The sequence below is a fragment of the Bison bison genome, unplaced genomic scaffold (genome assembly GCF_000754665.1).
Source record: "Bison bison bison isolate TAMUID 2011002044 unplaced genomic scaffold, Bison_UMD1.0 scf7180017864483, whole genome shotgun sequence".
Classification (NCBI taxonomy): domain Eukaryota; kingdom Metazoa; phylum Chordata; class Mammalia; order Artiodactyla; family Bovidae; genus Bison; species Bison bison.
In genome coordinates, this window is record NW_011495043.1 from 356,608 (window position 1) to 372,447 (window position 15,840).

At 36.8% G+C, this 15,840-nt stretch overlaps 1 protein-coding gene across 1 annotated transcript in view; it reads left to right on the plus strand.

Moving 5' to 3' along the window:
• The window catches only part of PPIL4 (peptidylprolyl isomerase (cyclophilin)-like 4), a 40,061-nt gene extending 28,417 nt beyond the window's left edge, over window positions 1-11,644 (plus strand). The window contains exons 12-13 of the mRNA XM_010862547.1: window positions 2,494-2,641; window positions 7,988-11,644. Coding sequence (XP_010860849.1) covers window positions 2,494-2,641; window positions 7,988-8,239 — 400 coding nt within the window. The 3' untranslated portion in view covers window positions 8,240-11,644. The remainder of the gene's footprint in view (window positions 1-2,493; window positions 2,642-7,987) is intronic.
• Window positions 11,645-15,840: the final 4,196 nt, after the last annotated feature.

The following is a 15,840-nucleotide window of genomic DNA, read 5'->3' on the forward strand; positions in this document are numbered from 1 at the left end:
CAACTCAATGGACATGGGTTTGGGTGGACTCCGGGAGTTGGTGATGGACAGGGAGGCCTGGTGTGCTGCAGTTCATGGGGTCGCAAAGAGTTGGACATGACTGAGTGACTGAACTGAACTGAACTGAACTGAAAAATAAAGTCAGCCCCTATTTCCACTGTGTCCCCATCTATTTGCCATGAAATGATGGAACCAGATGCCATGATCTTAGTTTTCTAAACATTGAGCTTTAAGCCAACTTTTTCACTCTGCTCTTTCACTTTTATCAAGAGGCTCTTTAGTTCTTCTTCACTTTCTGCCATATGGGTGGCGTCGTTTGCATATCTGAGGTTATTGATATTTTTCCCAGCAATCTTGATTCCAGCATGTGCTTCTTCCAGCCTAGTGTTTCTCATGAGGTATGGGACTTATAATAGAGGTGAGGGGTCAGAGGATCCTCAAATGATACTGTAAGTAGTGACATTAAAGCTACAACAAATATGGAGAGATGAGGGCTGAGGTGGGGTACTGTTTTCTTTAACTCTGGTCCATTATTTAAGGAATACAGTTTACATCTTCCCCCAGGACAGTCCAAGTATAATCATACACATACACGCAGAATTGAAAGACAAGTTTATAAAATACTATTTTTATTAGATTCCATGTACTCTGTTTTCTGGTCTATATTATTTTAAAATGCTGGCTTTCAGTGACCCACTAAATGGATTTTATACCCTGTTGAGTAGCAATTAGAAATACTCAGGAACTCTGATGCACTTGGAACAGAGCAGCATGTGTAGAGCAAATACTGAGGTGAAATCATAGGCAAGGGCTATTGGATTTGTATTCGGAAAAGGAGACTATCCTTAAGGTACCGTGGAAACACTGTTACACGGACTAAAGGAAGAAAGAAGTTGGAGATAGTGGGGTAATGATAGAATGGTACAGGCTGGTTAGCTGTCGCCAGCCGTCTTGTGAGAAGCCAGAGGGTGCAGTGTTTTCCTACTCCCTGAGGGAGCATAGAGCTGTGGCCTGGTGAAAAGAGACGTGAAACTCCAGTCCTAAGGGAAGTGTGTTTGCTTTTACTCTAGTCCTACACGCCACTAAAATAGTTCTGTGTTTTGGGCTTCCTCCTAATCTTTTTTTGAAAACCACTATTCTAGTCTTGCCTGTTTTAGGGTTTAAGATTATTGTTAGAGAGGTCTTAATAGTTTTACATTTTTTCTCATTCTCAGATATTGTAGTTTATTAAACACATTTATAAATTAAAGCATACATTATTATAATTTTTATAATATATTTATGTGAAATTAAGAAAGATTCACTCATAGTTCTACCATTTAGGCAAATGATACGTTTTATTTTTCCTTGTTCCTTTCAAATCTTGATCTTTTATGAAGTTTCATAGTTATATACAATTTTTGCTTCAGGCTGTTTTAACTTATAATTTTTTATAGACACCGTGCCAGGTCATTTAACAGCATTCATTTGTCGTTGTTAATAACTCCCTTTATAATTCCACGTTGCAGTGCTCTGATGTGTTTATGTGTACCTTTATTACTAGGCGGCTTATTCTCAGTTTCTGTTATTTAAGATAGATCCTGTTATGTATGCAGTCGGGCCTCTGCATCTGCAGGTTCTGCATCCGTGGGTCTCCAACTGCAGATGGAAAATATTCAGTAAAAATATACCAGAAAGTCCCCAAAAGCAAAACTTCCATTTGCTGTGGAGGCAGCTAGTTATTTATGTAGCATTTACATTGTATTTACATCTATTTACATCACATTTACATTGCGGTAGGTTTTATAAGTAATCTAGAGATGATTTGGAGTGTAAGGGAGCATGTGTGTAGGTTATAGGCAAACACTATGCTTTTTATATAAGGGCCGTGAACATCTGTGGCGTTTGGTCTCCTTAGGAGGTCCTGGAACCAACCCCGGTGGACAGTGAGGGACAGCTGTGCCGTTATTCACTTAACTTACTGTCACTTCAGTTTTTTATGAATTCTTATTTGAATTTCAACATGATAACTGTTGATATGCCTTGCTAAATTTTCTCCTATAGGACTGAAATTACACTCGAAGAGTCACGTGAGTGTATTTTCATCTTACATAGCTTCTCTGGCATTGGGGTTTATAATGTCTTAATATTTTCAAGTTAAATATGTGCCTCATTTTCTAAGTTTAAATGTTTTCATTATTGACAAATAGGTTTCCTTGTTTTTTTAATGCTACTTATATTTTTCATTTATGAAATCAATTTTTCCCCTGTATTTTTTGCCCACTTACCCATTATAAACTGTTTATTTGAAACGAGTTCTTTCCATTTTTCCTGCCTGTGTAATGAAGTAAAATATGAATTAGTTTTGTTTTAGAAATATATTCTATGCTCTGAGATGCTTTTTGCTTTAAAAAGTTGTCTTTAGCCTCATGGCCTCCTTTGTTGACCAGATTCTCATGTTTTGATGTATTATCTGTGTCAGTTCTCACATTTGTCCTTAACTAGTTGCTCCAGTGCCAAATACGAACTTGTACTAGATGAGCAGGCAGAAGACTCAAAGGCAGGTCACTCACACACAAGTAAAAAGCACAAGAAGAAGACCCGCCACTGCTCTGAAGAAAAAGAAGATGAGGACTACATGCCAATCAAAAATACCAATCAGGTATGTACTGTTATTCAGACTCAGCTGTAGAGAAAGACATACATCTTAATGATGTAATTTAGGAATAAAGGTATGCTTCTGAACAGGGATGGATGCGTTCTTAATTCTTAAGATGTAGAACGGTTTTACTCGGGTAATGAAACTTTAATTTCAAGAATATATATAACAGATTATAAAAGATTGTTTTCAGAATAACTTAACATGTCATATAGTTCCACATTGTGAAGCAAGAATGATTTTCATCCCTATTAACACTTACTCATTCCCATCAAAAACAAGTGTGGTTATTGTAAAAAAAAAAAAAAAATCCTTCTAATTTATCATGTTAATTTATTACCAGGTGTTATGTACAGCACTTATAGCTCTTGAGGTTTTAGAACCTGAAAAAAACATTTATGCCCTCCCATATGGTATATATGAAATAAAAGCCACATTAAATAGTTAGCTTGATCATCCCCAAAGCTTTCCTAAACAGTAAATTTTCTAAGACAATGATAATAAAAATTCCCCAAAGAAAGTAAATTATAAAGAGAAGAAATCATTTCCAACCTGCAGTTTGGCTCTGAGTTAATTGAAAAGCAGATTACATTACAACCCCTTGCTCTGGTTTTTACCACACGAGGACCTTTAAACTGGGCCTGGTAGATGAGGAAGCGTTCAGTTGGGGAGGTTGGGGGAGCTCACGGCAGTGGGCATGTCAAGCAAAGACACAGATGGAGAGATGCAGTGTGACTGGCAGAGTAAAGGTTTTGTCTGTCAGAAGAGTAAAGGTTTTGTCTGTCAGAAGAGCTAGGTTTGGGTTCCTTACCAGCTGAGCCACAAGGGAAGCCCAGATTCCTACATTGCTGATCATTAATGTGACCTCATCACGTAATTTAAACTTTCTTGAGCCATGGTTTCCTCCTCTGTGAAATTGAGATAATATTTGTCTCAGGTACGTTGTTAAGATTAAGTGGAAACAAAAAGTGTGTGTGCAAACATTTTCTACATTGGCTGTAACTATTATTTTTACAGTCAGTATGTTTTAAATCACTTGGAATCATTTCTCTCTGTGGTAAGGCCATTAACTGGATTCACATTTCAGTTGTTCCTTTTGATGTTTACAGATCGCTTAAAATATTTTCTATTGTAGTTTGAAAAATTGTGTGCTTCCAAAGTGAAGTCTACAAAGTGGTACACATATGGCGCCTAGCTACTATCCCTGTCCTCTCCCCCTTTTCTTCTTTCCCCAAAGGTAACCATTTTATGTGTTTTATGGTTTTTTTCTTCATTTTAAAAAATGACAGCAAATGCATGTTTTATATGTATTAGCACCCTATTGTCTAGACAGCATATCCTCCTACTCCTTGCTGTCATCCAGCAAGGATCTACTTTCTCTTCTTTCAGTTGCCCTTTTGCTATTTAAAGATTCCCATCATTCATGCCCTACTCTGTGTTTTTAAGTTACACCCTTGTCAATCCCTCCAGTAATCCTCACATGAATCAGTGATAGTAATGTCTCTTGCGTCCTTGTAATGCGAGGTGGATGCTATTGTCTCTGTTCACAAGCAGGTGAAAGATAGAAAGGTTAAGCTACTTGCCAGTGTCTTAATGCAGCCAGTGAGTGGTGGAACCACAGTGTAAATCTGGACCTGGACCCCTACTGCTGTTCCTCTTACCTGGAATGTATTCCTGTCAAAATTCTTTCCTAAATCTCCTTCCCTGAAATATATTCCTGCCAGCAGTTTTCTTTGCTAAATCCAATTGTGAATTCTAATGTAGCTTGTCCCGTAGTATAATATTCCAGTGTCATCTAATAGGAACATCTCCCTATTAATTTTTATACTCTTATTAATTTAGCCACTGATCACCTCAACATCTTTTTTAATGGTAGCTATATCACATTTCTATGAATATTTAGCATGTTTTCCACTAAAACTCTATAATGATGCTAAGTCCCATGAGTTGCCACAGCTCCTCATCTTACACTTGTACATGGAATCCGTGATAAATTTAGGCCTGAAATACACGTTGATGTGTTTGAGATAATCAGCAGTCTTAAAAAAATCTGAAAATGGGCTGCATTTCAAGTCTGTGGTTCTCACGTTTGCACCCCTGCCTTTCTGTGAGTCTTTCTTTGTCTTGCTATTTTATTACTTAAGACTTTACAGTAACAGCAGCAAATGTCCTTCCCTTTTGGCAATAATATTCTAACTTTATCTCTTCCCTTGAAGTGTATTAAAGCAGTTGTTTTTGGTTTTATACTTTGATTTAATAATGTAGCTGCACTGATTTTCTTTTCCTTCTAATAAAATAGCATCCATATTTAAGATTTCAGTGGGCCCAATTTTTTCTGTTATTCTGCTTTTTATCCTTTCAAGTTTAATCTCAAAAGTATTACGTAATCATTAAAGGAAATTTTCAGTGCTAGGTAATTTTCAGGTACAGCTCAAATTTTCCTATTTCTTGGTCTTTTTGCTTGGTGAGCTTAGTTTCCTAAGAATGCTTTATTTCTTCAAGTGCTTTGTTTTTTATTGACTGACAGCCTTACTGTTCAATTTGAAATCTGTTTATAATTTTTCCACCTCATGTCTTAAATCCAGAGATGGTTACTGTGTTCTTGAGGTTTGAGTTTTACTGGGGTTACAGGAAATGAGTACTCAGCCGTGGCTGCCTGGCTGAGAAGCATCAGATTGCTTGCCTGTCCTCCTCTGTGGCTTTCATAGGTGTTCAGTATTCTTATAATCTGTTTTTGTTATTTTAATCATTTAATATTATTTTAGTGATTTAGATGTGACTAAATCTCCAGTTTACTGCCAGAGACCTCAGCAAAGGTTGATTTTTTAATTTTTTGACTACTCTACAGAAGTCATTGGCTCAGTTAAGTTGATTGCCTTAAACTGGCCTTTATGGTATTCTTTCTTTTTTTTTAGCTGCATGCTTGTTTAATCATCATGTCTTATTTCTTAAATCTATAAAATGAGTAGAATTTCTAAAAACCCATACTGGAGATGACTTAGAGCTCATCTCAGTCGTTTCCCTTACCTTAGATATGAAGATCCTGACCCCACAAGCCCATGGACTTACAGTTTAGTAGGAGGACTGAAACTTTAACATTTTTTAAAAATTCAGTCAGATATGGTATTTTTTTCCATTACTGACCCTTTTTAAGTTTTATATGTAAAGTTACTGATCAGTTAAATAACTTTCTCCAGTGTATGTCCATCTCTAGAGTCTCAGTTTCCTTATATCTAGAATGAGGATAACATTGTACTCTGTGAGCACTGAGCACTGTGCAGACACATACTTGGATCTGTTCTAATATGGCTTCACCTAAACTTTTCTCCTTCATGCATACAGTGCTCAGTCTTCCTTGCTTTCAGTTTTCACATACACTTCTTGCATTAGCCTTCTTGCAGCCAATCCAAGCCCTAACTCACTCATCCTTTGAGGCTCATCTCAAGTCCTTTTTAGCTTCTCTGTAAACCTTCACTGATAAATCTAACCTCAAGAGGATTTGTTTGACACCTTTCCTAAATGGCAAAGACCATTCGAACCTAGAACTGCCTGACTTCAGAGCTTGTGTAGCTTTGAAAACTAAGCCAAGTAGGAGAGGCTTTAAGATTTCAGTCCATTTCAGATTTTCAGCTTCCTCAATTTTTTTCAAAAAGAATTAAGTACTGTGTAATCTCTTTCTTATTTTAAACACTCAAAGCATGTAAGTGCCTGTTGGTATAATAGTGTGCTGAAGACTTTATAGGATTATCCATCAGTTAAAACAGTCTCTCCATTTAAGAAGTTTATTGCCTCAACCAGCGCTTGCTGTACAGTCAGAATAGTACATACATATTTACATTTTGTGTATGTTACAGGAAGAACAAAAAAAGTCTTTTTCCTAGGGAGGTCACATTTTGCTCAAAAATAATTGGTAAAAGTTTAAGCTGAAACGCCTACTCATTTTCTACCTCTGGGACTCTTAACAGAATGATAGGAACTATTAGCATTGTGGGAAATCGTGAATCAGTTTATAGGAGGTCTTCCACAAATGCTTTGGCATGTGACAGTCTTGTTAGGTCTGTTTTCCCGTACTGCAGTCCCTGTAATAAGCATAATGTTTAGTATCTGGACATTATATGGAATAATTGTGAATCATTTCCTTAAAACCCAGTCCATAACCATAGGTATTCATCACTTGGATTTTAAACCTTGATATTTGCATCTACTGTAATAATGTCTAAGGTAATAGAATTGGGCACTTGGGAGTTCAGTCCTCAGAATTTCCCCTTTCTTTTGAGAAATCTTTTAAGAAAGTTGAATTTTATCAATTATTCTTGAAAGAGCATTGGCTCTGATATCTTTAGATTTCAGCCACTTGCTGAGATACTCGTTTTGATCAAGGATAAAACATAAGCAGAGATAGAGTTGTTGTGCTGTAACTAGCCCTTTTCTGTATGGAAAAGTTACTGTTGCTACTTGAGGGGCTTCTCTGGTGACTCAGATGGTAAAGACGGTTAAGAATCCACCTGCAGTCCTGGAGACCTGGGTTCAGTCCCTGGGTCAGGAAGATCTGCTGGAGAAGGGGATGGCACCCACTCCAGTATTCTTGGCTGGAGAATTCCATGGACCACTGCTATTTAGTTATTGAAAATAGAAGTAAATGTACCCACTTTGTCATCTTTGGGGCAGTGAATTCTTTTTTAAAGAACTGTGTCAATAATGATTTTAATAAAACATTTATCGGCTATGTTAATAATGATTTTGTTAAAAAACATTTAGTCTAAACAAGAAACTTTATTTAAAGATTTAGAGAGAAGCTGTTATAAAAAATACTTTAAAAACAATTGCTCAGACCCAAGTATTCAGAATCTGTTTTCTCTCCTCTTTAGACTGATTGACCTGTCTAAAATCTCTTTTGGATATGTTATTTAAATGATGTCTTCTTTATAGCTTTCTTAATGGGGATTTTCGTAGTTTCATTGTAGATCAGTGAAGGAACCGCATTTTGGGGGAGGGGGGAAGGAGGGAGTGGAACGATGGCTGTGCATAACCAGAATTCTTGGTATTGCAATTTTGCCCAAAGACTTATTTCAACTGGGCTATTTCAGTTCCTTGTTTTTAGATGTGATCTTTCAGTTCAGCTGAAATAGTAGATACAAAGCAATGAGATCAATGAGAAAATGGTTAACTCTTTTTCTGAATTATTTTTGCTTTTTAATTTACAGGATTCTTGGCATTAGTGGTAGTGTTCAAATTTGACCTGTTAAAACTGCTTGCTAATGGGAGACATGTCTTAAGTTTTGTGAATTGATAGTACCTACAAAATGATTATTTTACTGTTTCACTTATACCTCTCTATTTCTTTGATAGGATATCTACAGGGAAATGGGCTTTGGTCACTATGAAGAAGAAGAAAGTTGTTGGGAGAAGCAAAAGAGTGAAAAGAGGGACCGACCTCAGAATCGAAGTCGTAGCCGATCTCGAGAAAGGGACGGCCACTATAGTAACAGTCACAAATCCAAATACCAGGCAGATCCCTATGAAAGAGAAAGGAGTAAAAAGAGAGACCGAAGCAGGAGTCCCAGGAAATCCAAAGATAAAGAAAAATCCAAGTACAGATGAAAGTCGAAGAATCAGACATGAGTGCTAACGTATTTACTCTTGTATAACTTGGAGTACCAGATGTTCAGGTTTTGTATGAGAGCAGTTAAAGACTCTGCTTGTTATTTTTTTTCATAGTAGGATTATGGCCCTTTTAGATGAATACTGATTGTGTAGGGCGCTAAAAGACATAAAGAACATTTTCTTTGTATACTTTTTTACACTAATTTTATTGTTATACATAAATCAGTAGTTTTCATTTTTAAAGTCTTTCATATTTTCAGTCTTTATCTTTAATGAAGTATTTCATACCTGCAAAAATACACAATCATGTATATATAAGGTATAAAGAATAATAAATGTCCATGTACCAATCAGCCAACTTAGGAAATGAATATTGCTGGCATTTTAAAAGTGCCCTCTCCTCAAATAATTATTATTTTGAACGTTGTGTTTGTCATTCTCTTGCTTATTACAGTTCTACAACATATGTAAATATCCCTAAATGAAGTACTAAGTTTTGTATTTTTTTGAATTTTATGTAAATGGTATAATGTGTGTTTACTTCTGTGACTGGCTTTTTTCAACTTAGTGTCTTCTAAAAGTCATTCATTTTTATTGCTATACTGTATTATATGACAAGTCCGTAATTTATCCATTCTTCCGTTGATGGATGTTTGGGGTTTTGGTGTGTTTTTGTTTTTGTTTTTTGCTGTTGTACACAATGCTGCTATAAACATTCTTTATCTAGGAATAATTTGCTTGGTCATGTGATATGGATATTTTCATCTTTATAAGATAATGCCAAATTATATTCTGCAGTGGCTATACCAGTTCATACCCCTAGGCACTATTTGAATTACCTTTGTTTCACATGGTAATATTTCACATCATATATCATGTCTAGTACTTGCTAATTTCAGACTTTTTAAGTTTGCCAATCCAGTGGCTGTTAAGTGGTATATTATTGTAGTTTCCAGCAAGAACACTACTATTATTCTTACATTTGTTCTTCTGTATAAAGCTTTTTTTTAATTCTTTTTCTCTGGTTGATTTAAAGGTTTCTCTTGATCACTGCTGTTAAGCACTTTGATTATGATGTGCTTGGTATAGTTTTTGTTTGTTTGTTTTCCCCTTCATGTTTCTTCTGCTGGGACTGTTTATCTGTAGGTTTACGGTTTTCACCAAATCTGGAATTTGGGGGGCTTTTTCATTTTTGGGGTTTTTGGTCTCTGTCCTTCATTTCTTTCCCTCTGGGACTGTTAATTGTGTGTTAGACCACCTGACACTGTCTCGCAGCAAGCACTCTTGTGCTCTGTTTTGTTTTTACTTTGTCTTTTTTTCCCTCTGTCTTCCAGATTGGTTTCAGTTGCTATGTCCTCAAGTTCATTAGCCTTTTCTCCTGAAGTATCTAATTTCTTATTAATCCTATCCAGTGTATTTTTCAGCTCATACATTATATTTTTAATCTTCAGAAGTTCCATTTGGGTCTTTCTTAATATCTTCCGTGTCTCTCCTTCCAGACTCCTGCTTTCCTCTTTTTTTTTGTTTGTTTTTTGTTTTGGACATCTGACATGTTATTTGTAATTACTATTTTGACCATTCTATCATCTACCATTTCTTGTCTGTTTCTATTGATTTTTTTACCCTGTCATTATTAGGTTGTAATTTTCTTCTTTGCATGCCTGATAATTTTTGGATTTTACATTGTTGGATGCTGGAGCTTATTCCTTTAAATATGTTGAGCTTTGTTCTGAGAGATAGTTACTTAGAAGCAGTTTGATTCTTTCATAGCTTGCTTTTACACTTAATGATCTAGGACCAGAACAACCTTTAATCTAGAGCTGGTTTTGCTCACTACTGAGGTAATAACCCTTCTGAATAAGCCTCCTTCTTGCCTGGTTTATAATGAGTTTTCTCCACTCTGGCTATGGAGAATGAGAACTATCCTGAGCCCTGCATGAACTTGAATTTTACCACTTATTCCTTTCTGGTGGTTCTTCCCCACCTTTGGGTAGTTTTCTTAAGTGTATACACTGTTTAGCTGAAGCCTCAGGGGAACTCTGCAGATCTGGAATTCTCCCTTTGTAGCTCCTTCCTTTCTCCAGCACTCTGTGTATGTATTAGTCACTTAGTCGTGTCCAGCTCTGTGACCCCATGGACTGGGGCCTGCCAGGCTTCCCTGTCCATGGGATTTCCCAGGCAAGAATACTGGAGTGGGTTGCCGTTTTCAGTAGTCTGCCCCACAGATTTTACCTTGGTGTCCTAAACGCCCCACCAGGGGAACGCCCAGGCTCTCCCTGTGGTCAGTTCGGGCAGTGGTAGGGCTTTCCCTGTTTGTTCTCAAGAGTCACTGTCCTGCACAGTTGTCCAGTGTCTGAAAAAGTCTGTTGTATATGTTTTGTACAGGTGTCGCATTGCTTAATGTGGAGAAGGGAAATCCTGCCCCTGTTGCTCCATTTTGGCCAGAGCGGAAGTCTCGTTTGAATGTGCATTTCCTAAATGCTAACAAGGTTGAGCGAGCTTCTTTTCATGTATATTCATTTCCTGAATGCTCTCAGTGAAAAGCTTATTTCTTGTCTTTTGTGCATTTTATGTTATTGCCTTTTTATGTTTCCTTAAGGAATTAGATTGTGGATACTAGTCCTTTTTTACTACTAAATGTTGTAAACATTTCTTGCCGTTCTTGGTTACATTTTCACCTGTTGATGCCTTTGGAAGAGCACAAGTTGTAAATTGCGCCTCCCCCACCTTTCTCCCCAAACTTTTTAATATGAAAGGTTTCATACATGTGTAGAAACACAAAAACATAACAAACCTCCATATATATTCCATCCAGATTAAACAGTAACATTTTGTGGTTGAATAATTTTAAAGTAAATTGAAAACATGATATTTCACCTTTCAGTATTTCACCATGCATTTTCTACAAAGTGTCCTCTGTAACCACAATAGTATTGTCACACTGAAAACAAACAACAATCTCATATTATGTAACACATACTCAGATTTCTCCCACTGTCCCAGGGATGTCATTTTTTGGTGTTGATTTGTTTTTAAACCCAGGCTCAACCATGCTTCATGTAGGGCTTGTTATTGTCATTTTATTCTCTTGGTCTAAAAGAGTTTCCTGCTATCCTTCCACGCCAACCACTTTTTTTTTAAAATGAGATTGAAGAGTTCAGGCCAGTTGCTTTGTAGAATATTCCACATTCTGAAATTATTTGATGATATCTTCATGGTGTCCTCCCATCCTTTCTACTTTTTATAAGCTGTGAGTTAAGTCTAGATATTTGATTAAAATTAGGTTATGCATTTTAGACAAATTTTTAAGTTTAATGTCAAATTTATTAACCTTTCCCTATATGTTTTGTGCTTTTTGTATTTTGTTGAAGAAATCCTTAATAAAGATATTCTGCTATATTCTGAAAGTATAAAGTTTTGTTTTTTACATTCAGTCCACATTGAATTGTTGGTGTGTATGTGTATGGTGTGATAATAGGGATTTAAATTCACTTTCCCCCCACAACATGGCTCTAATCAGTTGTCCAAAATCTATTATGAACTGAAAGTAGCTCAGTTGTATATATGACTGTTTGCGACCCCATGGACTATACAGTCCATGGAATTCTCCAGGCCAGAATACTGGAGTGGGTAGCTGTTCCCTTTTCCAGGGGATCTTCCCAACCTAGGAATTGAACCGAGGTCTCCCACATTCAGGCAGGTTCTTTACCAGCTGAGTGAGCCACAAGGGAAATAATGCTTTTTAAAAACCTGTTAGGAATAGTTCATCTATTTCCCATTGATCTGTCATAAGTTTCTATAGATTTGTGTATGGGTTTTGTTTCATGGGTTCTCTATTCCGTTGGTTTATTGTTTATTCCAACACAAAAACCAAGTATCTACACTTCTATGGCTTTAAAGAAGTCTTGATATTTAAGCAACAGCCCCCCACCACCTGCCCACATCTGCTGCTCACCCACCCACCATCTGTTTCATTAGCAATTTTTTCTGTATATTTGGAACCAACTTGTTCATTTTCCCAGAGGATTCTGTTGCTACTTCAACTGTATTTATATTCAAACAGTAAATCACTTTGTGGCAACAATATCTTCATATATCTTCCTATTCAGACAGGCTGCATGTGTGTGTGTGTGTGTGTGTGTGTGTGTGCGCGTGTGCGTGTGTATGCAAGCATGTGCTCAGTTGTGTCCAACTCTTTGTGATTCCATGTACTGTAGCCCACCAGGCTCCTCCGTCTATGGGATTTCCCAGGCAAGAATAGTATTCTTGGAGTGAGTTGCCATTTCCTTTTCCAGGGAATCTTCCCCATCCAGGGATCAAACCTGAGTCTCTGGCATCTCCTGCGTCGGCAGGCAGATTCTTTACCACTGCACCACTGAGAGGCCCAAAGATAGCAAACCCCTCCATTTAATTCTTAGAATTTTCTTTTGAAAGCTTTTGAACATCTTTTGTTAGATTTACTGCTAATCATTTATGTTCTAATATAAATGATATATTACAAATGATTTTTTTCTGTTTCTTGACCAAAGAAGTTATATTTTTTATTAAATATCCCTGAAATATCCAGCCATTTTGCTATAAGTCTTATATTTAAAATTTGTATGGTTTTCTTGGGTCTTTAATGTGGACAGTAAGTGTCAGCGGTATTCGTATAGTGCTTGCTGGCTAAAATTTCTAGTACTGTGATAAAACTTTCCTATAATCTTCCTTTTCTGTTTTATTCTTAACCGGATTTGATGTCCACATTATACAATAAGTTTGTGACTGTTCCTTTTTTTCTATTAAATAAAAGAGAAGGATTGAAATAGCTCTTCCTTGAATGTTGGATAGAGGGTGCCTACAAAATTGACCTTCGCACTTCTTTCGTGAGAAAATTTAATGATTAGATTTCAGTGATTATAGAATTCTTAGCTTTTCTGTTACTCTCAAAGAGTTTATTCGTTTTTGTTACTTTGTCTTTCTGTAAATGTTTTGTTTTCATTGATGTTTTCAATTTATGTGAAGATACTTGCAGTACACCTAGTTGATTTTTTTTACTGCCCTTTTAATTTTGTCTTACTTGGTCCTAATGTTTTAGTGTCTCAGAAACAGCACATAGCAAAATGCGTTGTTTGATTGTAACTAATGAGTTTAGTCCTGATTATTTACTAATGTATTTGGATTGATTCATATCACCTTATTTTGTGCTTTTTTGGGTTTTTTCCCTTCGTTTTCTTTTGGATTAATTTAAAACATTAAAAAATATTCTGCCCTCTTCCCCCTCATCTTCTTTGTCCTGGGGAATTGCCTTTGAATTTCCCATCCATACTTAAAATGTAAGGTGATATTTTGAAGATATTAGACACCTTTAAAGTTAAAATCACTGCTTTTCTAATTCTGTGCTCTAATCCTCCAGTGTTTTAGTCTAGCTTGTGATTTAGTCTGTATTGTTATTACCGTTTTTATACAGGTAACTGTTAGATTTACCCATGTGTTAATCATTTCTTTTACCCTCCATTCTTCTTGCATCTCAGATCTTCCACATAGTATCATTTTCCATTTTTCTGAAGCACAACCTTTGATATTTCCTTGTATGTGCATACTAAGTCGCCTCACTCATGTTTGATTCTTTGCAGCCCTATGGACTGTAGCCTGCCAGGCTCCTTTGTCCATGGGATTTCCCAGGCAAGAATGCTGGAGTGGGTTGCCATTTCCTTCTCCAGGGGAACTTCCTGACCCACAGCTAAAAACTTGCCTCTCTTATATCTCCTGCACTGGCAGGCAGGTTCTTTACCACCAGTGCCACCTGGGAAACTGGCCATAAAAACAAATTAACTGCTGATACACAGCTTCCCATTTAAATTTTTTGAGAATTTGAATCTTTAGTTTTTTTCTGCTAACTTATGTATAGTGGCTTCTTTTTTACGTGTTTCTGATTTTTTTTAAATGTAATTTGGGACTCTTAAGGTATCTAAACTGAGGATACTTTTCTCTAAAGAAGATTTACATTTGTTTTTTAGGCTTCAGGTGATGCTGTCACCTAGGGCCACTTTAATTTCTTGGCTTACAATTTCCATGTGCATACATAGTGTAATTTTAAACCATAAAACATAGAGTATACAAAATATCAAGGGAAATAAATCTGTTAGTATGATCCATCTCCATTTCCACCCTTGCAAAGCTGGGAAGATGCTTGCAGATCCCTCCCCCGCCCCCACCACCCCCAGCCTAGTCCTTCTCTGATGGAGAGCCCTTCTATTCTCCTGGCTTCATGTGAAAATCTTAGATTCCGTTTTCCAACTTTCTATCAAGACTAAAGACTAGTCTTCATTAACGTCTTTCAACACTGTGGCCTGAGGCCCTTAGTCCCCAAAGCTCTACATTCATGGCTGGTGGTTAACTTATCATTTTGTTCATATATTTTCGGTCTTGAGGAAATTCCCCAACTGTCTTACAGTCTCATCAGTGCACTTAAAGTGCGATTGCTGTAACTTATCTTGATTTATCTGGCATGTGGATGTTTTACAGAGAGTAGCAAGAGGGGAATGGAGGTGTTACAGTTCAGAATATCCAGGCAACTATACTGCCTGGAAACTCCCATGGACAGAGGAGCCTGGTAGGCTGCAGTCCATGGGGTCGCTAAGAGTCAGACACGACTGAGCGACTTCACTTTCACTTTTCACTTTCATGCATTGGAGAAGGAAATGGCAACCCACTCCAGTGTTCTTGCCTGGAGAATCCCAAGGATGGTGCAGCCTGGTAGGCTGCCGTCTACGGGGTCACACAGACTCGGACACAACTGAAGCGACTTAGCAGCAGCAGCAGCATACTGCTAAGAGCAGGTGTCTCTCTGGTTGCATATGTAGTTCTTAGGCATCAATAGAAGAAAGCTGTATAGATATTGCATAAAAAACTATCATCCTGAATACAGAAAGGTAAGATTCTAAATTACAGAAGATAAATACAGAAGATTCTAAATTTGTTCTGAAAGAATGAATGAGCAAGGAAGAAATGATGATTGACTGTGATAGGAGTCTTGAGAAGCAGTAACTTACTGACAACTGAAATTTGAATTCAGTAGGTTCAGTGGGAAAAATAAAAGTAGTAAAATTTTCTGAACCTATCGTTTCAAGGAAAAGCTATCCTTAATTGCCACAGATGGTATTTTAGGTATGAAAGACTCTAGTTTTAGCAAAGATGTGTGTTTGGAAACACTAAGTCCTATTAATCAGAAACTGTTTTTAATGGAGGTGACCTCTAAATATAATGTCCATCAAGTCTCCTTGACTAGATACAAGGCTATCGTGGTGCTATGTTACTACGACTAACATCTAGGGTAAAGTGACTGTGTTTCCTGCTTCTGTTTTGCTTCTCTAGGTATTAGGTGAACTCTTAAAGTCAGGCTCCAGTAATATCTTACTTTTCTTTAAAAAAGTAGCTATAGGTATATATTTTTATCTTTCAGAGGGAAAAAATAGCCATTATGAGACTAAAATTGCTCATTACTTATAACTTTGCTGTCAAGTTTCAGATTTGATCTCCCTTACCAGTTGAATTTTCAAAGATTTTGAATAGAACTATTAAAGGCTAAAAGAAGAGAAACTTTAAGTAGGTCCACA